General features: G+C 38.2%; 5 protein-coding genes across 8 annotated transcripts in view; 4 read left to right on the forward strand and 1 right to left on the reverse strand.

Annotated features, from left to right (window-relative positions):
* ccdc50a (coiled-coil domain containing 50a) overlaps window positions 1-8,003 on the reverse strand; it is a 30,104-nt gene extending 22,101 nt beyond the window's left edge. The window contains exon 1 of one of the 3 annotated variants that reach the window (XM_079593767.1): window positions 7,880-8,003. In XM_079593767.1, coding sequence (XP_079449893.1) covers window positions 7,880-7,907 — 28 coding nt within the window. In that variant the 5' untranslated portion in view covers window positions 7,908-8,003. Of the gene's footprint in view, window positions 1-1,275; window positions 1,704-7,879 lie in introns of those variants that run through there. The other 2 variants (XM_079593766.1, XM_079593768.1) reach the window with 2 other exon arrangements.
* Window positions 3,748-4,890, forward strand: uts2d (urotensin 2 domain containing; the record flags this gene model as incomplete). Its single annotated transcript, XM_079593055.1, has 5 exons — window positions 3,748-3,871; window positions 3,970-4,074; window positions 4,181-4,218; window positions 4,670-4,751; window positions 4,865-4,890. The coding sequence occupies exons 1-5, from the start codon at window positions 3,775-3,777 to the stop codon at window positions 4,888-4,890; spliced, it is 348 nt and encodes a 115-aa protein (XP_079449181.1). The 5' UTR covers window positions 3,748-3,774.
* Window positions 5,794-8,571, forward strand: LOC306988661 (uncharacterized protein). Its single transcript, XM_079593765.1, has 2 exons — window positions 5,794-5,831; window positions 6,164-8,571. The coding sequence occupies exon 2, from the start codon at window positions 6,173-6,175 to the stop codon at window positions 8,087-8,089; it is 1,917 nt and encodes a 638-aa protein (XP_079449891.1). The 5' UTR covers window positions 5,794-5,831; window positions 6,164-6,172; the 3' UTR covers window positions 8,090-8,571.
* Window positions 8,572-9,607: 1,036 nt separating this feature from the next.
* On the forward strand, window positions 9,608-16,338 carry LOC306988628 (regulator of G-protein signaling 21). Its single transcript, XM_079593721.1, has 5 exons — window positions 9,608-9,808; window positions 9,912-9,998; window positions 10,396-10,445; window positions 14,100-14,266; window positions 14,640-16,338. Exons 1-5 carry the CDS (start codon window positions 9,732-9,734, stop codon window positions 14,817-14,819), a joined length of 561 nt encoding a protein of 186 aa, XP_079449847.1. The 5' UTR covers window positions 9,608-9,731; the 3' UTR covers window positions 14,820-16,338.
* A 2,802-nt stretch (window positions 16,339-19,140) lies between these two features.
* On the forward strand, window positions 19,141-22,128 carry rgs13b (regulator of G protein signaling 13b). Of its 2 annotated transcripts, none has more exons than XM_079592750.1 (5): window positions 19,141-19,364; window positions 19,501-19,560; window positions 19,671-19,735; window positions 19,883-20,049; window positions 21,225-22,128. In XM_079592750.1, the coding sequence occupies exons 1-5, from the start codon at window positions 19,288-19,290 to the stop codon at window positions 21,411-21,413; spliced, it is 558 nt and encodes a 185-aa protein (XP_079448876.1). In that variant the 5' UTR covers window positions 19,141-19,287; the 3' UTR covers window positions 21,414-22,128. The 2 variants fall into 2 exon arrangements, with proteins under 2 accessions (XP_079448876.1, XP_079448875.1); XM_079592749.1 differs by having other exon boundaries at window positions 19,167-19,364; window positions 19,674-19,735.
* Window positions 22,129-23,372: the final 1,244 nt, after the last annotated feature.

Consider the following 23,372-nt stretch of genomic DNA (forward strand, 5'->3'; position numbering starts at 1 on the left):
ATCCGCACGGCCGTTCATAAGCAATTTAAAAGTGAGGTGGAAAAGGGGAAAACTATTTAATGAGTACGAGTACACAAGCGCAGTATTGGGCCTGATACCGATACTGGTATCGGTGCATCCCTAGTTAAAAGTTTAACAAACTAGACTGACTAGACAACAAACTAGACTAAACTTAAACTGTGACAATACAAAATCAACACAGGGAAATTATTTGTCTCATGCAAATTTCTAAATTGTACGTATTTCTATTGAATAAATGTGAACGCAACTTTAACCTCTTTGAATGCATTTAGGTTAAAATAATTTATTTCACATGAAATTAATAACTAGAAACCAACATTTGGTCCCAAATTGCTTACAAATACTAATATTTGGATTTCGGTTTCAGAGCAATAACTGAATCTGAATGAAAATGTGTCCGTTATAAATTGTGAATTTGGCCTGTCCCTTAACCTTCTCGGCCATATTTCCGTTGAAATCAATTATTTTATATGAAACAAATAAAATGAAAGTTTAGAAAAAAAACATTTTGTCCACAATTACTATAATTTGCTTATTTAACTTTTTAGACCAATAACTGACTCTGAACCTCAGATAATAAACTATCAAGCACAGGATTTGGGGGCAGAAATTAAAAGGTCTGCAAATACTGCCACATTAATCCTCCCTAAGCATCAAATGAGGTTAAAATTAGTGGGTTGAAATCCTGCAAAGCAAGCTTTTCCTTTAATAAGATGATCAGCCACCAACAGCTTGTGTTGCACCAGTCATCTTCAGTATGCAGAAGATTTCATGCTGAATCTAAACACATGTGCCAGAATTCACACTGCTAACCGCCAATACACACCAACTAATGCTAATGTTAGCCATTCTACGCCGTCTAAAATATGATATTTACGGCAAAACAGGCCAGAAATCAGTCGCTTTCTCTTTCTATATTACGTTAGATATTGTAATATTACAGCGTTTTTCACCGCTGACGACTCAGTACAGCTAACGTTAGTATTCAATGGCTCTGTTGACGGAAATATTTCCGTACATGTTATAAAAGATTACCAATTTACTGAGCTATTCATAATTCAACACAATGTAATCATATTTAACGTTTTGAATCATCTGACAGGACTCAACGACCATCAATGAATGAAGCTCGTGTCGTGCGTTTAAATGCGTTTCTCTCTGCGCGAGACAAGCGCGTGCCATTCGCCTGTTTATTTTAACGCAAACACACAATGTCTCGGCACGCGCACCATCATCTTCTTCATCTTCACTCACCCTCTTTTACGCCAGGCAGGTTGTTCTTATCAATACTAAAATCAGCCATGTCGTCGGCGCTTAATGTTTCTCTGGGTTTCTGAAGGTTATTGTTTGACAGACTGATGGCGGTTTCCGTCAGATGGATAAATAAATCCGATCAATGTCTTCGGTAATGTGTCGCTCTGATTGGTTTATGTCGCCAAGCGATGTTTCTTGTCCGTCCCTCCCTCTGTACCCCACAGCAGATGAGCTCACACGCGCACACACACGAAACTGAGGAAAAGCTGAGCGGTGTGTTGTGTTTGCTACGGATAGCAGGGCGGGACATGCCACGCAAGCACGCGCTCACATTCTGACACGCAGGGAAGCGCGGGCGCGCGCGTACGCGAGCAAACAAACCCAAACACACCCACTGAACCTGCGCAGTGCTTGAATTCGTTCAGTTCTCAAGTCAGATGAACTACATGAATTTATTGTTTAAAAAAAAAAAAACTTTAATATTGGTTTAATAACGGTAAATGTCATATTTCACATTTCAACTATAAAAATCTTAATCCATAGGGTTTAATATGGAGTTGGCCGTCATACTTCCCAGAAGGGTTTAGTAGTGTGATTATGGGAATTTTTGACCATTCTTCTAGAAGTGCATTTGTGAGGTCAGGCACTGATGTTGGACGAGAAGGCCTGGCTCGCAGTCTCCGCTCTAATTCATCCCAAAGGTGCTCAATCGGTTTGAGGTCAGGACTCTGTGCAGGCCAGTCAAGTTCCTCCACACCAAACTCATCCATGTCTTTATGGTCCTTGCTTTGTGCACTGTGCAGTCATGTTGGAACATGAAGGGGCCATCCCCAAACTGTTCCCACAAAGTTGGGAGCATGAAATTGTCCAAAATGTATTGGTATGCTGAAGCATTAAGAGTTCCTTACACTGGAACTAAGGGGCCAAGCCCAACCCCAACCCCTGAAAAACAACCCCACGCCATAATCCCCCCTCCACCCAACTTTTGGTTGGATGGCAAGTACCATTCTCCTGTCAACCCCCAAACCCAGACTCGTCCATCGGATTGCCAGACAGGGAAGCGTGATTCGTCACTCCAGAACCACTGCGCCGACGCAGTCCGGTGGCGTCTGCTTTACACCACTGCATCCAACACTTTGCATTGCACTTGGTGATGTAAGGCTTGGATGCAGCTGCTCGGCCATGGAAACCCATGAAGCTCTCTACGCACTGTTCTTGAGGTAATCTGAAGGCCACATGAAGTTTGGAGGTCTGTAGCTGAAGTTGGCGACTTCTGCGCACTGTGCGCCTCAGCATTCGCTGAGCTGACCCCGCTCCGTGATTTTACGTGGCCTACCACTTCGTGGCTGAGTTGCTGTTGTTCCCAATTGCTTCCACTTTGTTATAATACCACTAACAGTTATATTTAGTAGTGAGGAAATTTCACGAATGGACTTATTGCACAGGTGGCAACCTATCACAGTATGCTACTACACTTGAATTCACTGAGCTCCTGAGAGCGACCCATTCTTTAACAAATGTTTGTAGAAGCATCTGCATGCCTTTATTTTATACAACTGTGGCCACGGAAATAGTAATTGGAAAACCCGAATTAAATTATTTGGAGGAGTGTCCTAATAATTTTGGCAATATAGTGTTAACTGTATGTATATATATATATACACACACACACACACACACACATGTTTGTGCACCCACACACATACACATATCATATATAAATATAATAATAGATACACAGACACACATGTTATAAAAACAAACTTTTATGTTAGAATCGATTAATCGACAGCACTAATATATATCATGAAAAATTACTTAAAAATGGTCTTTTATGGTAAATATAGAGTAACTCATAGAGTATATTAACTGATGAAATATTATTTATGATTCATTTTTAAGAAATATAATTATTTTTAAATTACTGTTGTCATTGATGTTATGGAAATTGTTAAAAGGCTCAAATATTTAACACAATAGGTCTGTTAATTATGAATTGGATGTTTATGGATGTTTATGTTTGAAGTCTTAGTGCAATTCAAATTTCTATAACATAGGAAAAGCCACCAAATCTGAAGAAAGACGCGTTATATCATACATATTATACTGTATCCATCATTACACTGTTTTTCTTATTCTAGTCACTGACTCACACTTACTTTTAGTAAAATTAAAAGAAGAATGCCAAGAAGATTTGACCATCCACAGATGAATGATCCCCAGTAGTGCTGGTGATTTACTCTTGTCCTCACTCCGCCTCTGATTGATTGCTAGTCGTTGGCCCTGAGACCACATCCGAACATCAGTCCCAGCTGTCACGGACCCTCTTTAGATATAGCCCCTGACACACCGTACGCCCTTACACCTTTGATTTACAGCGATGACACATTCGCACGTCTTCACGCCTGATTAAAAGCATCCCATCTGATGAGCCTCCAGCAGTCGAGCGTCCGGTCAGGTATAGGAGCAAATACGCACCAGGAGCTTTTACTCAGTGCCATGGACAGAAAACCCTCAGGAAGTCTTCTTCCACGTCTTGCTTTTTTACTTCTGATTGGTGCTCTCAACGTTCACACAAGAAGCCTCGCAAGTCCAGGTGAGTACATTGTTATTGCTATTTTAAACTATGACAGATTTAAATGAAGTTATTGGTTGGCTGATTGTAAGCTAAACTGCATATGTCCAATTTCACAGATAACCAGGTTTTCCATTCAAAGGACGATTCTGACATCCAGAATCAGATTTTGGCATTTTTACTACGGAAAAACATCATGCCCGTCCAAGAAAACGATGTACTAGGTAAATTAACAGGATTATGTGAACATGTAGACAAATTGAAAATTAATTTTAAGTATCTTATAATATACAAACCGGCACTTACGTACATGTTCTTGATGAATAACAGGACTCGAGCTGGCCAGAAAAATCACGGAGCTGCAGGAGGTATGTTTCATTTTGCTCATGTGCAATTAATGGAAAAAAGTTTATTTTAAAGGGATAGTTCACCTAAAAATTTAAATTTTGTCATCATGTACTCACCCGTATGTTGTTCCAAACCTAAGCAATTTTTTTTAAACCCAGTAAATTATAAAAGAAGTTTCATTTGTGGGTGAACTATCTCTTTAATATACAAATGCATTGTTATATCACTATATTAAAAAAAATATTCTATTCAAATCTATGTAAGATCAAAAGTAATCTAAAAGTAGTATGATTATATTACCTAAAATGTGTAATGTAATAGATTATGTTACTAAATAACATTTTCAACATGTAATTTGTATTCATGAATGGACTACAATTTGTAAGTAATCTACAGAGCACGGCAAATTTATGAATAAAACTAATTATTATGAAAGCTAATTGTCAGAAATCCTCGTTTCAGCTCGCAGTCCTTCAAGAGGAGCTAAATCTAGAAAGAAAATTGGTGTCAAATGCATTTGAAAAAGAGAGATCTACCAGCAAAAGAGATGATGGTGAGTGTTAATTTTTTATGAACACAAAAAAATATATATTTTCAATGCAGTGGATAAAAGTGTCTGTCAAATGCATAAATGCAAATGCTTAATTTTTTTCTTTTATTTTAAAGCCTGTTTCTGGAAATACTGTGTTTGAGGATCTTAAAGTGAAGAACCAGAAGCAAGAAAATCTGCAAAATAATCTAAAGCCTTAAATGATGTATCAAATGAGTAGAAATTTTTTAGATATGGAATTATATATGTATTCATAATGTGTCATGATGACTCATGACTGCACTCTTAAAACAAAAATGTATTTTATTTAAATGCTATATCAATAAAAAATCAAGTGAAATTGATTGATGTCACTCTTCATCTTATTCTTTAGGGATCTCGAGTTCATTAAACGCATGAGTGAATATTTTTACTGGAATCATTTCAAAATAAATGTAGAACTGATTGTCTTCTGCTTTGAATGATATGAGCTCTTGCCTCCCTCTAGTGTTGAGACTTTGTTGAACATCCCAAATGTGACGCATATTTTCCCTTACCAACACATTATGAACATATGAAGAGAGAGGATTAGTGACATCAAAAAATGTCCACAAATAATTGAATTAGAAAACCTCTTTAAGGAAATTCTGAATTAAACTAACTTGAAAATTGCCAAACAAGAATTAGGTGAAACATTTTTTTTTTTTTTTGGATACTTTCTTTTTAACAACAACAAAAAAAAGGAAAAGAAAAAGGTACTGTTTTAATTTTCAATAGGGACACATATTGTCCCGAATTGCATTATTAAATATTTCTTAAAAAACAAAACAAAAAACAAACATATACATTGGAAGACAAAGTCCTCTACAAGTGCACATGATGAAACGCTGCACATTAATATGAGTTCTAAAACTATTTTACTGGCACTCAACTGGCAAATCTGATAAAAAAAAAAAAAAACTCATCAGGACGGATGCAGTCTTCCATGTGGGCTGCACTGCAGAGCAAGATATGTGTAGAAAGGGAAGAGCTATTTCCAAATTATGGTTATTAAAAGCATGAACGCATCCATTTCATCCAGACAGTCTTCAATACTTGCGAGAGGTAAGTTCAACATGGCTAATTCATTTGTTTTGGTAACAAAGAATAGTTCACCTAAAATAATATGTCCTGTCATTCCAAACTTGTAAGAATTTCTTTCTTCAGTTCCAAAGTTGTTTTGGACCCCATTGACTTCCATTATTTGGATAAGATTTAAATTTTTGGGTGAACTATACCTGGGGGGGGAATATCAAAATAACCTTTTTAATCACAAGTGAAGTATATGCTGCAATTTATTTTTCCGTAAAATAATTATTGGTCAATTGTTTAATGAAGACACGTGCTTTGCAAATATGTGATTCTTATACTAACATGTACCTATATTTGTTCCCTAGTTTGAGAGTATGTGGTTCACGTTTATTCTGCTTCTGCCTCAGCTCACCCTCGGCGCTCACTGTCCCAGTGGTTGCTTCTGTAATGATAAGGGTGACGCAAAATGCATTGGAGACATCAGCGACATCCCCCCTCTCGACCCGAAAACAACCTTTCGGCTCTTGCTAAAAGACACAAACATAAAGGTCCTCAAAGACAGAAGTTTTCAGTCGTTCTCTCTTCTGCTACGGGTAATGATCACGCATAGCGCTATTGACACAATTCAACCAGAAGCCTTTCATGGTGCTCCACAGTTTCGGTCTATCAAATTGTCATCAAACAAACTCTTGGTCTTCCCACCCAAGGTGTTTAGTGAGCAGAGCAACTTGGAGCAACTGCAGCTAGATGATAACCAAATAGTTTCCATTAGTTCAGAACACTTCGAGGGGTTGGTCAACCTAATAGAGCTGGATTTGAGCAAGAACCGCATCTCTCAGCTGGACGCTGACGTCTTCCAGAACTTGACGGAGCTGATTTACCTAAACATAGCTGGTAACCAACTGAGGAACCTCTCAAAGACACTTTTTCACAACCTGCGTCAACTCGAATCTCTGGTACTCTCGTCCAACCAGTTGGTGTCTCTGGAAAGTGGTTCCTTTGACCATCTAAGCAAGCTGTGTTTTTTATCGCTTCATAAGAACCAGATCCGAGAGATTCCTCCGCGTCTTTTCTGGAACTTGCAATCCCTGCTCAACCTTTCAATGTCGGGCAACCAACTCAAGTATATTCCAGCCGAGAGTTTCTACTACTTACCCAACCTGACCATGCTCACCCTCTTCAAGAACCCCTTGATCTCCTTACCTGACCAGCTGATGGGGAACATGCCGGGGCTCCAAGAATTATACCTTTACAATACTAGTCTAGTCACTGTCCCTTGGAACCTTTTTGCTAACATGACAAACCTACGGTTTCTCAATTTACACTTGAACGACAAGTTGAACTACCTACCAAAGGACCTCTTCTGTTGCCTGCCCAACCTGAATAAACTGTCCCTGAAACACAACAACCTTCGGGCGCTGGAGCCGGACCTCTTCTCGAATTTGACTAGTCTTCAAATTCTAATGCTTAATGATAACAAGCTTGAGTCTCTCCCGGCAACAATCTTTTGCAATACCTCAAGACTAGAAATACTGGACCTGAGCCGCAACCATCTAAAGTATCTCCCCGGAGATGTTTTCACACACACAGGGGCGCTGAATGCTCTCTCTCTTAGCGGCAACACATGGAAGTGTGATTGTAGCATTATGGGTATTGCAGAATGGATTCGCGACAACCCAAGGCTAATCAATGACTTGAACAAAGGAGTAGCATGCTATGAACCGTACCACTTACAAAGCCATTCGCTGCAAACATTGACCCATGCAGAGCTCAAATGTGGTGAGGTTGTTTCCCAGACGATGATTATGACTACAAGCATCCTTCCCACACAGGTTCCTGCAACATCAACCCCACAATCATCTATAGCTTCAAGCACAAAAGCAAGAACTACAGAGACTTCAACTGCATCTTCAATTACAAGCACTTTTGCAACAACAGACTCTCGCTTTTCTCCTACTTCTGATCATATTTACATAAAACCAGGCAACGTCTACAACAATGATCTGGCGTTCTACGAAAAAATAGTTTTGGATAACGGACCTGAAATTGTTCACAACAATCATTACGATGGTTGGGTGTACCTGTGGACTGTCCCGTCGACCGGTCCATTCAGCGGCTTCATGACGGCTTTGTACATTGTTCTCTTGGTCACAGGTGTAGTCCTGATTGTGGCCACCTGGTATGCTTTGTATCGGCTTCATGAGGTGCTGTGGATGTTACAGAAAGTCACTATGGGAGACAATCAGAGAATAATGGCTAGAAGAGTACGAAGCTTCAAAGTCAAACTCTAGAGGAAGCTTAAAGTTAAGTTGTGTTTTCACATTATTATTCATACTAATTCCTCTCTACACAAATTTATGAGGAATACAAAAGTCTATCAAGCTTGTATCTTGCATTTTTCAAAATTTATACAAGTTTCATTGCAATTTAATGTGAAAACTGAAAAGCTGAATGAATTTCTTGTTTCCAGGTTTCAATGAAAATTAATCTCATGGTTTTCAATATGGTCTCAGAATTATGTATGTGTACACCGATATATAATGAGACTTCATTTTATGACATACTAAAAGCCAAGCATGACCATACATCCGTAAGCATTTTTGTAAGCATTCATGTATGCAGCCATTTACAATGAATCAATTGTTTATTTTTAAGTTTTCCTTTCTGCAATCTTTACATTCCAATGCTTTACATTCACAAAACTGATGTGAACACACCGTAGGTGTTTGGAAAATGTTATCTGTAAGACCAAATAAAATCTTTCTGTGCCTTGAGAGTGTTTTCTTTGCCATGTATGCCACCTGGTGGTTAAACAACAGAGCAGAAGTTATAGGGCAAATTTATAGTCTAACATATAGCAGCCTAACAACAACAATTATATAACCGCCTTCCCTCAAACAAATAAATTAGTTATTTGAATTAGTTATAATTATTATGTTGAATTTTTTTAGATGAGGATAGATATCACACTGCAAATAATTTGCAAATATGCACACAATCAACTTTACACACTGTAAAAAAAAGGTGCGGCTTTATTTTTTAAGTACAATCAACTTGGATGTTTAAGTCATTTCAACTTAAATTTAATTAAACTGACTTAAAAAAATTAAAAGTTGAAAATTGCTTAACTTATTTCGATGAGTTAAAGCATTGTAAAAACATTTGTTGTCGTAACTTATTGATCTTATAATTTTTTACAGTGGCCTTTTTTATTATTTATTTGTTTGTTTGTTTAATGTTCTGGGGGAAAGCGTGACTTAAAGTGAAGTGTGTATTTTGTAGCTACTGAAACATAGTTTAGCTTACCCAGCAATCATGTTCCAAGCACTGTCATCACATTCTTACCACCCCCAAATGACAAATGATACGCCTCAATGAGCCCAACATTGATGTTTGATGTGATTATGAAACTCAAAGATAGTGTTTGTTGATTTGGTGTACACCAATGAATCGCAAACCCACGAAGATATGTATTACAACATTAGCAGGATGTGACCCGGTTCAGATGTTTGACTCTCCTACATTAACCACCAGATATTTTACACATGTGTCAACTTTTAGTCAGAAGTACCTTCGTTTGTCTAAAAAACAGACAACAGCTTCTCAACTGTTCCGCTGTGCGACCTTATCACGCTATTTTTATAGGGCTACATAATCTTTAAATGTCGTGCTGTCATAGAAACAAGAAACTTATCATAATGTGTTTCCAATTCAAGAGTAGACATGAAAACAGACCTAATATTGTGATATTTATGAGTCATGGATACCCGGCGGAAGATTCGTAGTGTTAATGGCATCCAGAGATTTGTGTGAACATGTCCAGGTATGAAAACATCCCACTCTATCTGCCTGGCGACCGTATATAGATGGGAAAAGTCTGTCAAAAACATGAAACACAGATCATTCTGAATAAATATTTACCGCCACCTCACAATGCCTAAACTGCTTTTCTCGAAGATTCGGATCTACGAGTTCAAGGATCTCATTCGGAATAAGAAACAACCAATGACGTAAATAATTTTACTTTTCTCTCCGCATAGCCTACATATAAACTTCTTAAATCAACTGATATGCTTGATGGATACAAAAGTGCTTATTTTTTTCATCCCATAGACTGGACGTCCTGTTGAGCAGAAAAAAGCAGAAAAACAATATCAGATGTGTTTTGGTTCAGAAAAAGACTGAAGTCTCTCATTATCAGTAAGTTTATTGTTATATGCCTGTGTGTATAGATCAATTAAATCTGAAATCATCAGTTTTTGGGTACTTGATGCATAAGTAGAAAATGTTTAGGTCAAACCTTATATGAATGTAAACTATAGGAGAAAGTGTTGTTGCCTTTATAGATCATTTGATCATTGGTGTGAACATTTTATTTCTTTATTTTGCAGAAATTTTAGTTCAAACAGTACAAATGTCTATGTAGTCTTCATAAAATAAGAACAATTTGGGTTAAAAAAAAAGTAGCTATAGCATGTCGCACCACAGGTCATTTAAATGAAAAAAAAAATTTGTCAAATATATTTAAAAGTGTTTTATATCACAATGGATGGCAGAAATATTTTATTTTAGGCACTAATTTCTTCCTCTTTTTAAGACAGGACCGTTTACATGAGCCAAAGCTAGCTGATCTGCTAGAAAATAGAGGTTAGTTCAACACACTCTTCAACACACAGTTCTTTATTGATGGTTCCATGAAGAATCTTTGCCTGAACTTTTGCATTACACTAAAGGTTCTTTATAGTGGGAAAAAGTTTTTTAGGGTGTTTTCGGTCTACTGTGGTTTGCTTCTCTTGGGTCTTTTGGTCCAGACCAAAAAGAAAAAAGTCCTGCGCATAGTGTTCACACAGTCATTTTAAGACTGAATCTAAAGATACAAAAACAACAACAACGGCTTTAAGTGACATCTTGTGACATCACTTCCTGTTTTTGTTTAGTTTAGATGTCTTAGGTCCACCTTTTCAGCTTTCTTGGTCTGCTTGTTTGGTGCACACCAAGGTTTGGACGGCAGCGTTCACACTTATTCAGATGAACCCCACTAAAGGTGTGTTCACACTTGGCAGGTTTGGTTTCTATTAAAATTAACTCTGGTGCGATTGCTCTGTTAGTGCAGTTCATTTGAATAAGTGTGAGCGCTGCCATCTGAACCCTGGTGCGCACCAAACAAGTGGACTGAGACTGCTGAAAAGATTGGTCTCAGTCCTCTTTCAAATTAACTCTGGAGTAGTTAGACTGAAATGTGAACACAATCCCGACCATAAACAAACCAAAAACAGGATGTGATGTCACAAGATGGGACCCTAAAAAGGTTCATGCTCAAGCACAGGGCCGTTCTCAGAGGCTGCAATGGCCCCGCGCTTGATCATTTAACCTGACACGACCTGACCATTGTGGTTATATTTTAAGCCCGAACCCGACCCAAACAGTAAATACCTTTTTTTGTTGCAATATGCTTATGATTGCTTGCAACAATAATTAAACAAATACATGTACAAACAACGTTTCACAGAGGCACAGCAGCTCCCTCATTAGTCAGCACACGAGAAAAAAAAGAGAAAAAGCAAGAACTTACTAATTACGTACTTTTGTAAAAGGATATATGATAAAATAAAAATGATTCATATATCATTTTACAAAACTGTTTTGTGCATGACAGTCTGAACATTAAGCGAACCAGGACTAAATGTATAATTTTCTTTTTTGATCTGGACCAAAAGAACCAAGAGAAACGAAATACAAAATACAGCACCCTAACAGAGCAATCACATCAAAGTTTGTTTTATTAACTGAACCTGCCAAGTGTGAACAAACCCTTATATTATTAAAATGTTCTTTACTCTAAGAATAAATGGTTCCCTTTCGAACGGTCACTTTGTATTGCATAGCTATACGCAGTGGGGAAGCTCATTTCCTCAGATTTCGTGTCTGGGGCCTACCCATGCTGAAGCTGCGCTCTCTGCTGGCGGCTGCTCTCTCTGCGAGAGCATGCCTGTGTCGGTGCTGCGGTCGTGGCTAGCTCTCGTGAAAGATGGCGACGCCGCACCCCCCCCACTCTTACATTTCCCGCGCTGCTTCTGTCGAGGAAGAAGAAGCGCCGCAACCAGCAACAGCCCGAGAGCATGGAGATTAGCCCGAGAGCTTTCTCTGGCCCTTTCTCACAGACGGACCAGCGTCCCCCCACCCACGTGGCGGGCCTGGTTTCGTTTGGTGCGTCAGTCGACGAACACGATGACAGCCTCTAATCCGGTCTCTACTCTAGCTCCGGTCTTTTCGGCCCGGCGGTCTGAGAGGTTCACCAAAGCCAAGAAGTCGTCTCAGGCCATGAAACACTTCCTGCCGAAGCGCTCCAGCTCCGCGTCCAGTAGGCCCAAAGCTGCGGCCTCGTCTCTGCCAAAGAAGCCAGCGAAGCAGGTCCCTCAGCCCCGCCCTGAGCTGATACCCAACGCCACTCGCGGCCAGCTAAGCGTTACCCACAGCCTCAGCGCCAGGGCTCCCGATCCACCAGTGCGTCGGGCCCTAGACCGCCAAAATCCTCCTAGTATCGGGGGTGAAAAGACAGGGTGCGTGTCTCGCTCTAGCTGGACCACCCTCAAAGAAAACCACCATTCTCGCAGCTCCCTGTTTAGCTCAGGCGGCTGGAGAATTTTATATTGCAGCAAACAGGCCCGCTGCACTGCGCGCACCCCATCACACAAACGCTGTTTTCACGGCGACCCAAATAAAGCACAAAAAGAGTATGTTTCAAGCACACAACACACGGGTTCCCGGTCCCCCTACACTAGGTGGCCCTCTCCCAGTTGTATCTATGACTTTGCCCGAGGCGCAAGCCTTCTCAGTCAAACAAATACTCAGTATGTGCACAAATCACAACATAAAGGTGTCCGGTCCCCCTGTGTTAGGCGGCCCATCCCTAAACAAGTGTCAAACCCTAGCCACAAAGGCCCTGGCCTGGCAAGCCATTCCCGGTGTGTCGAGTTGGGTTATAAACACTATAAAGTGAGGCTACTCGCTCCAGATTTTCTAGTCCCAAAGAAAGACGGCGGCATCAGACCCATACTAGATTTGAGACATTTGAACAAAGCTCTCATGAGACGGCCGTTCAAAATGTTAACTATAAAACAAATCCTTGCGCAGGTTCGCCCAGGGGATTGGTTTTTCACTGTGGATCTGAAAGACGCATACTTTCATATTCAGATAGCCCATCATCACAGCCCATTCTTGAGATTCGCCTTCGGGCTTATCAATACACAGTCCTGCCGTTCGGCCTGTCTTTAACAGCCTCCTTCAAAAGGAGCACGCACTCCCCTCAGAGAGTTTCAGAAACTTCTCGGTCTCATGGCAGCCGCATCGCCAGTACTCCAGATGGGACTGGCACGTGCCAGCCCGTGCTTGGCGGTCAGGCAGCATGCGCGTTGCGGTGAATCACAGCTGTTTGCGTACTCTGATTCCATGGCGGGATCAAAGCTGGTACCAAGAGGGTGTGACCATTGGAGTGGCCTCCAGATAGAAAGTGGTCTTCACAGATGCCTCCAACCAAGGTTGTGGTGCTTTGCACGAGGGCAAGCCCGCCTCCGTTCTCTGGTCGAGCACGGAGCGGAGCTTACACATCAACTGCCTGGAAATGGCAGCAGTTTGTTTGGCCCTGAAAGCATTTCTGTCGGAGCTCAAGGGACACCACGTCTTAGTCCGCACGGACAACCACGCAATACGAAGTGACCGTTCGAAAGGGAATTACTCGGTTACTAACGTAACCTTAGTTCCCTGAGATAGGGAACGAGAATTGCGTAGCCTGCTGCACTATAGTAACATTGCAAGTTTGTCGCTTCAGTCGATTTAAACCTGCTATAATGGAGAATTCGGGCTCATTTTATAGGCTCTGCCACGCCCTGATGGCGGGCTCGTATGCGCCAATCAGCTAACAGCGCGCAGACATACATCAGAGCCCGCCATCAGGGTGTGGCGAATTGGCCATTGGATGTGCAGTTGCTGCAGCACAGCCAATGAGTGAGCCAGTCTCTCACTGTCTGCAATGCGCTTTACATTTTAAGCTTCAATAAATCGGAGGAAATTAGTTTCCCCACTGCGTATAGCTACGCAATACTCGTTCCCTATCTCAGGGAACTGAGGTTACGTTAGTACCCGAGTAGTTCTTTAAAGCACTGTTGACTTAAAGGTTCTTAAGGGAACCCAAAATGGTTATTCTATGGCATCACTATGAAAAGCCCATTTTGGAACCTTTATTTTTAAGAGTTTATGTATATTGTAATTATTTTATTTTTTTTTACATTCTTCTCCGAACAGATTACCTGGCTGCGTTTCGTTCATTTCTCCAGTCTGAGTTTAGTGCGGAGAACATTGAATTTTGGCTTGCCTGCAGGGAATATAAGCGAATGACTTCATCTGGCAGACTCTCTAACAAGGCAGCAGATATTTACAAAGAGTTTCTCCATCCCATGGCTCAAAAAGAGGTCAGTATGTGCACTTATTAAAGCATTAAAAAGAGTAGAACCTTTCCAAACAGTTACAGTGCATTACGACTGAAATGCTGTTGCATCATAGTTAAGTTTATTAATAGGTGCAATTGTAGTTGAATATTTGGGATGGTAACTGAAAAGTTGTAGGTTCAAACCCGAGAGAGCAAGGCACCAGATTTCTTCTAAAATATAATATATCTTGCAAATTAATTGACACAAATTTTAAAATGCATTAATAATGGTTGAACAGAAAAACAAACCTGAATTTTAGCATCTGCTGTATTTGCTTAACAAACACCATTTCAATTAGTTGTAGAAAATATACTTCAATTTATCTTCCATAAATCTGAATGTTACATTTTCACAGGTCAACATCGACCATCACACTCGTGAGAAGATCAAGAGATCCTTGGTGAAGCCCGACCTCGCTTGTTTTGATGAAGCTGAGATGCATATATACAGACTGATGGAGAAAGACTCCTGCCCAAGGTTCCTCAAATCTGAGGCCTATCAGAACCTGAGGAACACGGCCAGGAAACCAATGTAGACTAACTGTACCGATGACAGCTAATTCACTGGAAAAAGGTTTCTTAATGAGCAGCCGCAGAGAAAGAGGACATATGCACGTGGTTTAGAGGAAATGACTGAAGAGAACAGAAAGTGTATGTGGTGTGCAGATGCTCAACTCATTGGTTTAGACTAGAGTGATAAGATGAATGAGAAAAAATAAAAATGTCCCCGTTACAGGAAATTATCTAGAATGAAGGTACATTTCCACAGTTATTTGAGAGATGGACTGTTCTGTTCTGTGAAATGGGTGCCTTTTCTATAAAAGTTAATCTTAAAAGTAGATTTATTTTAGGACTGTACCAGACAAATGTGTTGATAAATTGTATTGTGACATCTCAAGATTTTGTGTCATGTTGTCTCCTTTTCAAAATATTTTAAACAGCATTTTGCTAATTATTTTTTATTAATACAACTTGTATGACCTCATACTATTTGAGAGACCACACAGGACCAGTTCCAGGATAAACATTCACTTTACCTAATTCATATAAATAATGATAAAAAAGATTATACGAAAATATCTTGAGTAACAGGGTTGACTTTTACAGTTTAATTAAACATTACAAGCAAAGTATCCGAGGAAGGTCATGATATTACAAGACGCTTATTAGAAAGGCATTTTAATGTCATTATTTCCTCAAATATTAATATAAGGAACAAAGAAATACAAAAACTAATTAAAACTAAAACAGTGACAATATGACGAGGTTGATTTAAAACCTGAAGTTACTTAAATATAGTATGTATGTAAATATATATATACACACTGTATAATATTTTAGGTTATGATTCAGCCCTGTTACTGTCTTTCTACAGTATTTCTACTGTTTTAGTGATAATTATAATCATAACAGGCCAGAAACAACCTAAAGTCATATGGATTTTTCAATTTTAAGAAAAAATTATAAAGTGAATTGTAGATCAACTATTCAGTGCACACAATTGGTACCAAACAGTTTTCATATTACATGAGATATAATGTTTTGATTCAACCTACAATTAAACTTTTTGATATATTTTTTCCAGGCATTCAATAACTTCATCTGTCCAAAGTATGAGTGAACGTCACGCCATCGTTATGGTTAGAACACACAAGCATACAGTAAATAGCAGATTAGCTATATTTAGACAGTGTATGGACACTGACTAATTATGAGCAGAAAACCGAGGTTTTCCATAGTCTCTGAAGAATTGTGTTTTGGTCACATGTCCGACCCGAGCGAACTGATGCAGAGACGAGCCTTAAGTGAGAGACGCTGCCATAAAGTAAAATAATAATCCATGTCACCGCCTGACCCCACTGTGACAAAGACTTTTTATCCTAAAACTCAAGACTTAAAAAGGCAATTCTGAGCCACTAAGTATAACTATGTTTGACTAACCTCGATTTCCACCAAAACAGTGTATGTCAATGGCCGTGTGACGCATGATAGATCACACTCAGTGTATGTCCTTTCTTGGGGAAAGCAATTCTATAATAAAGACAGCACTGTTTTAAGAAATAACTGTCCTCGTCATATTGAAAAAAAAAATCCATGTTTATTGGATTAAGATGCTTTTTAATTTAAAAGTATTAATGAATGCACATCATTTGATTTTATGAAGGGGGTTTCTCATGGAAAATTTTAATTTGGACATTAAAATATGACAATATAAAGCAGAACCAGAAGAACTCTTTCAGAAGACTAATGGAGTTCTGTTATATTCATCAACTTACCTTACACATTGGCTTACAACAGAGTTGACATTTTAAGATCGTCTCCTACTGACAAACATGACAAAATGTAAAATAAAGTGATAAACAAGCAGGAGCTATTGCTTGCTTGTACTTAGAAAGTTCACTCCTTGAAAAAATAATGACATTTTTTTTATTAAACGTATGTATGAAATGTATAATAGTACTAAAAGAGGTGAAAATGACACTAACAGTTTTTTTTTTTGTTGAGAGGCTATACGTAATTGATTGTTCTGTACACTATTTGCTGCTGCTTATACTGTGTGTGTACAACTACGGTAATTATATTTCCCCTCATACATTCATTTCTCATCTCAACGCAACACAAATGTTGTCATTCAGAAATGACACTGATGTGAAATCATGTGGTAACACTGACAAAAGGAAATTATTTTACACAGGCGACAGTTAAATGAAAGCTCCCCTCTTGAAACTATCTAGCGGATGCACCGATTATTGACAAACCGTTTTACCAATATTTGTCTGTTAGTCGGTTTCAGCCTGAGCACCCTGACCAATCTCTCACTTAATCTGACCACCATCTGCTGCCAAAACAGTCGCCATGGTAACTAAAAGGAAATGAGTAATGTTCTCAGGCGCTGATATTGCTCGAGGCACAAAAAAATTGCTCAATGGAGAAACTGACAGTGTTACAGTATGTGTGGAGCAGTGAGATCGATTGCGCTGGTCAGGTGACTGAGGATGTCTACACACGCTGTCATTAACACATGGAGTCTAATGTGAACACTTCACTGCCTAGATCCATTTTGGAATAAACTTATGGAGAAAAAAACTTCGCAAAGTCACTGGATTAATGCACATAATAAAACAAAGAAATGGTCTATTGAAAGGGTTTATGATTTATTATGAGTGACCATGAAAAAGGAAATATTTTAAAAATCTAGTTTTTTAGAATGTACTTTTAGAAAGACATTTTACAACCTAATCTAATTTTGTCTTGTTAAAGAAAAAAATTATCAGAAAATTTTAGAGATATACTGACTTTACACAGTCATGACAAGAGTCTATCATAAATATGCTTTTTACTAGCATTTTGGTTGCACCATATGACTTTGATGTGTTGCAAATTAAAATATATATATATATATTAATAAGAAAAAAAATTGAAAAAAAAATTTGTTCATAAGACTTTTTTATTTTTACAAATATCATAAATTATTAATTTATAAATATCATTATGTTTTCTTATGTAGAGTTGCACTACATGATACATGCAACCTGAACTAATCTTGTCTTGATAAAAACACATTTTTGTCTGCTGGGGTTTATAATATCATATACATTTTTCCAGCAGGTTCCTGCATGTTGGAGACATAACTTTTTTTAAATGTTTTTTTTTGTAAAAATTGTATAGGGTCGCTACCGACCCAAGGTGTGTATCAGTGTAAGTATATTGTTCTGCACAACAATACTTGAATCTTTGATGAATAAGTGCAATTCAACTTTTATTCCTCAAGGTGTCAATGTCTGAGACACAATGATGTGTATGAAGTGACGGTTCACTCATAGTCACCGCAGGCAGAAAACAAAAGAACAGGAAGTATCATCAGCAAACCTTGAAATGGCTCAGCGATTTACTGCAGAGCAAGTACTGAACGCAATCAAATGTTAGGGTCACTGTCACTTGATGGTGGATCTGGTGAAGAATCTGTCAGCAATCAAAATATTGATTTTGAAGATGTTGAAAATGATAGTTTTGAGAATATGTTTTAGATCGCCAATATGAGCCAGATGCTGAACGCACTAGGAAACGAGCTCTGATGAGGACAGTGATGATGGTATAAAACTGAACCCTTCCAAGCTCCAAAATATGCTTTATTTTATTCTTCTGTAATTGTTACTCTTATATCAGGAGAGTTTTAATATCATCGCGACAGGTAGAGATCCATCCGTGTTAGGCTTAAGACCTGAATATGTAATAAAGATTGGCGAAACATTCATGAATGGAAGGGTTAATAAGTAGTGTTTAGTTGGTTCAGCAAAGAACTCTTTTCTTATCAAGAAATGTTTCTGGCCATATCCTTCCTTGGAGTTTCTAAAAGATCTAATATAGATTCTTTAAATCAGCATGTTTGTTTCTGGGTTCTTTAAAGCACCAGAACATAGATGGTTTTCCAAAGTACTAGAGAACCAAAGATCTTGCAGAACTTCAGCATCAGTTCTCCAGGCTGTAAAACTCTTGTCTTTTAGTGCAGGTGAAGCTAGTTACTCATTATCTATGTTTGGAGAAGGATTCCTCCTTATATGCTAATAAAAAGCTAAACAAAGACAGACGACGCAGACTGACCATCTCATTTGACTCTTATTTTCATTCGTGCGCCATTAAAATTTGGCCCTGTTCCGTCCGTAGATTACTGAAAAAGCCAAAACATGCAAAGTTGTAATTTGCTTATCTGCTTATTTCAGCAGGTACGTATATATTTACATGTCTAAAAATATGAAGAAACAGGCTATGCTTTTTTCGCACACGAGCAACTGACTGGGAGCAGGGGGGAGGGTTCGATGGGGCTTCCTCTTTGCTGTGGTTCGCCGAGTCCCTGTTGGTGAAACGAGCCCTTAGCAACCGTCGCAGGGCATAAAAAGCAGAGCCGGATACGCAGAAGGGAAACCTGTAGAGCACCAAGTGCAGCATGATCACGAGCAGGACCGTGCGGCTGTGGATTTCTGGGCAATAAGCCCTCGCTCTACAATGCCTGGCCTAATCCCACAGCCTCTCCCAACGGACGTCAACATGGACCAAGACGACTTCAGGAGAAACAAGACCTTGTAAGTGTGATCTTCAGGCATTTTTACTCAACTATCAGCACAAGGGAATCTATTATGAGTCCCAGGATGCTTTAGCGTAGGTTTTGGATGTGTGAAGCATAAAATGCCGACAACAAAGCTGACTTTCTCTCCATAGAGGAAAGAACCTCATGTGCCGACTAAAGTGTATGTTCACCAGTTCGTCTACTCCGGAGAGGTAAGGAAAAAGTGACACACATATAAGGACACCAGGTCCAAAATAGTTCAAACAAGAGTTATTGCTCCTAATCCAGTTAAGGTCAACTAATCAAACCCGTCTGATCTCAGCAGGCTAAGTTTAGAAGACACCCAACAATGGTCCCAGTCTCTGGAACGGCTTCTCGGTTCCAAATGTAAGTCTTTTTTTTTTTTTTTTTCAAAGCACTGATATCTATTTTTGGCATTGGTTTGCTGAGGCGAGAGTAAACTAAAACACTAGTAAATTAAAGAGGTGCTGGTTTCGTGTTTTGACGCGCACTCCCGCATTTGCTTCCCTCCAGATGGCATGGCCACATTCCGCACCTTTCTGAAATCAGAATTCAGCGATGAAAACATCGAATTCTGGTTGACCTGTGAGGACTACAAGAAGATAACTTCGTCACATAAGATGAGCTCGAAGGCGAGGAAAATCTTTGAGCAATTCGTCGAAGCAGAATCTCCGAAAGAGGTAGAGGAGGAACCATACAACACCCTGTCGCTATGCGCTTGTAAATCTCTATATAACCAATGAGGATGTCTACACTAGACGTGCTGTAGTGTCGTGATATGCTTTCAGTTGAATTATAGTTTTCCATGTGCTGCAGAGCTGCTCTACACCTTTACTTTCTCCATCTGTTTGAAAAAAAAGTATACGTTCTATATTTAAATAACACTAAATCATCTCTATCTTACCATAAATTCACAGTAGCAATATAATAATATTTAAAAAGAATAATTTTTCATTCGTATTTATTTGTATATACGGTGGCAATACAAATATATATATATATATATATATATATATATATATATATATATATATATATATATATATATATATATATGTATATACAATTATTAAAACATTCATTATAGTATTTATTGTAATAATAATTTACTTCATATAATTCTAATAAATAGTATAATAAATACAATTATTAGATTTATTATAAATTTTATAAATTATTCATTATGCTCATGTACTATTTATATAATAATTCTAATAAATAGTATAATAAAATAAAAAAAATATTTAGGATAATTATTAGAATATTATTATTACAAATATTATAAATGATCCATTATACTCATTTACTATTCATTTATTATAATTTTAATAATAATAATATTTTACTAAAATATTAAATTGACTAATTAACATATAATATAATAAATAAATAAAAAATATGTATGTGTTTATATATAATTTTTTTATTTATTATATTACTATAATTGTTGGAAAATATTAATATTATATTATATTATAAAAAATAAGTTAACTATTATAAGTTAATTTGTAGGCCTCCAGCAGAGGATCTCGATACCTGGAAAGGAGCCATAGCAGACGTAAACCAAATATAAAGAACAGCGCTTGAATGTGAAATTAATAAAGAAATGAACAATGTTATCTGATACTGGCCCCCACACACACTAATACTGTTTTACAATTATACTGTTTTATACTTATCGTGGTACATTGTTGTCTCTTTTGCGATGTATTACGCATATAGTTTGTAAATTTCTTGCAATTCCGACTTAATTTTGCATATTTCCAATGTAGTTTCTCATTATTTGGACAGTACATTTCATAATCGGTTGCTTCCAGTGTAGGGATAGCGTAAATGCCTCTCATTTGCATCACAGATAAACATCGACTATCACACACGGGAGGAAATCAAAAGAAATGTGAGGAGTCCGACGGCAGAGTGTTTCGACGAGGCTCAGAAGATCGTTTTCGGTCTGATGGAACGTGACTCTTACCCCAGATTTCTACGATCTGAGATGTACAAGACCCTCCTCGAGTCCCTTGCTGCGGATGATGCTCGAGGATGACTGTGTGGATATATCACACCAATGCTAAAACTGGAACGGTCTGGTTTGTGTGCAGGACCAGAACCCCCAAAAGCTCGCGCCCCCCGCCGTGTGGACCTTCTGAAACTAGCAGGAGACAAAAAGGAGCAATGGTTGGGAACATGCTGTTGATATCAAGGCAATGACAAGAAACACAAGTCCGACGTGTTACTGAAATGCCAGGAGTGCTTCTCAACTGAGGGTGCTTCCTGTGTAGATAAGGACGCAGCTCCTTCAAGCCCTTCCGGTGGTTTCCGAAGCTACAGTGTGGGGACAACACTATCGTCTTTTCCTGGCACTTCCAGAAGATCTTTATAAACTGCTTTGCCATGTCCTACAATGACTTTAGTAACAAAAAACTACCTCAGCCTATTGGTTGAGGTGGTTTGGACACTTTTGTGAGAGGATCTTGACATAGGACTATCCTATTTCAACATCAGTGCCTTATTGCCACACAGATGTATAACATTAAAGAAAGAAATGACCTAGTAGAGAGGTCAAGTTGAAAAAAAAAAGTAAAGTTGTAGCATGTGTGCCACACACAAAAACCGTAGGCATTACTTGTAATGTTATAACGTTTAATTTAAAAGAAGATATACTACTATTTATTAGCCGCAGCCACTGGTTGGATGTTGACTTTTGTTCTGTCCACTGTCATTTTTTTAGGACGATAAAATAAAGATTGGACACTGTTGAACTTTTCACTCCATTTTCTTTTTTTGTCTTTGGTTTGCTTCATAGTGATATCTTCATATTGTTCACCCAGTTTCTTTCGCTTTTCTTTTGCGAATTAATGAAAACTATTCTTCTTACTCAGTATTTTGTCTTGTTTCCAGTAAAATATCTTACGTTTTAGTTTAAAGACAAATACATTTGATATATATATATATATATATATATATAGTATATGGCTTGGTTAAATTCTAATGTAGAATGCGGACTATTATTTCTTGATAACAGACCGTTGCTAAGTATAACACAATGGCGTTGCCATGAAAAACAGAGCGTTGCCATGGACACGGTGTTCTTTAACGGAAGCAATACAATAGTTTTTTAATCAATAAACTCCTTTTTAAATCAATATTTTGTGTCAAATTATTGATTTATTTGGTAGGTAGCCATGTAATAAGCGGGATAATGTATAGCGAGGTGGTTGTTAGCGAATACAACCCCTTCAGGCTGATTCAAGACCCGATCAGCCTGTCGGAGTTGTATTTGCTATAACAACCGCCTCGCTATACATTATCCCTTACATATATTTCTCTAAATGCAATTAACACACATTAAAGGGTTAAATCTTCAGAGAAACTTCTACTATCCCTAAGTTATTGCTATCAAATCTAAAAACTATACAGAAACAATTAAATATCCAATATCGCCTGATACGGTTAATAAAAAATAACCAATATGATGTCAGTATATTGGGTGTGAAATGTCTTATTATTAGGGCTGGGTAAAAAAATATAGATTTCTTGATTTTAATTGATTCTCATTTTTACGAACCGATATCGATTCTTAAATCCCAAGAATCGATTAGGCTAGTCATCCTGTTTCCAGTTGATGAATGATTGGAACATTGTAGCGCGCATCCCCATCCAATAAATCGCAATAATCTTTGTGCTTTGTTACTATTGATATGAAACAAAGTCTCGGATTTCAAATTACGTCCATTTTCTTACGAAATTCAAAAACATAAATACCTCTTTTGGCGCTGTGGCGTGAGATCTTCTCTTCCGCCTTAATAATACCAGTTACAGCGCGGAATAAACATGAATGAGCATCTGAAAGTGTGTTAAAGAGAGAGTACAACTTGTCGAAATCCGTATCATGTCACATGGAATCGCTCAATCAGTGTTTCAACCGTGGAAAGACGTCAGTGAAACAGCTTGTAAACAATGTCATGTAAAATCACATTTACCTTAGAAAACCATATCCAGTGAC

The sequence above is a fragment of the Phoxinus phoxinus genome, assembly GCF_949152265.1.
Source record: "Phoxinus phoxinus genome assembly, chromosome: 20".
Classification (NCBI taxonomy): domain Eukaryota; kingdom Metazoa; phylum Chordata; class Actinopteri; order Cypriniformes; family Leuciscidae; genus Phoxinus; species Phoxinus phoxinus.

What these genes read in the sequence shown, in the direction of transcription:
- rgs13b (XM_079592750.1), top strand. Translation starts at nt 19,288, where the DNA reads ATGCCTGGCCTAATCCCACAGCCTCTCCCAACGGACGTCAACATGGAC. An exon ending in AGTTCGTCTACTCCGGAGAG is followed by an intron (nt 19,561 to 19,670) that starts GTAAGGAAAAAG and finishes GTCTGATCTCAG; the next exon opens with CAGGCTAAGTTTAGAAGACA. An exon ending in ACGGCTTCTCGGTTCCAAAT is followed by an intron (nt 19,736 to 19,882) that starts GTAAGTCTTTTT and finishes GCTTCCCTCCAG; the next exon opens with ATGGCATGGCCACATTCCGC.
- LOC306988661 (XM_079593765.1), top strand. Translation starts at nt 6,173, where the DNA reads ATGTGGTTCACGTTTATTCTGCTTCTGCCTCAGCTCACCCTCGGCGCT.
- LOC306988628 (XM_079593721.1), top strand. Translation starts at nt 9,732, where the DNA reads ATGCCTAAACTGCTTTTCTCGAAGATTCGGATCTACGAGTTCAAGGAT. An exon ending in ACTGAAGTCTCTCATTATCA is followed by an intron (nt 9,999 to 10,395) that starts GTAAGTTTATTG and finishes CCTCTTTTTAAG; the next exon opens with ACAGGACCGTTTACATGAGC. An exon ending in TGATCTGCTAGAAAATAGAG is followed by an intron (nt 10,446 to 14,099) that starts GTTAGTTCAACA and finishes TTCTCCGAACAG; the next exon opens with ATTACCTGGCTGCGTTTCGT.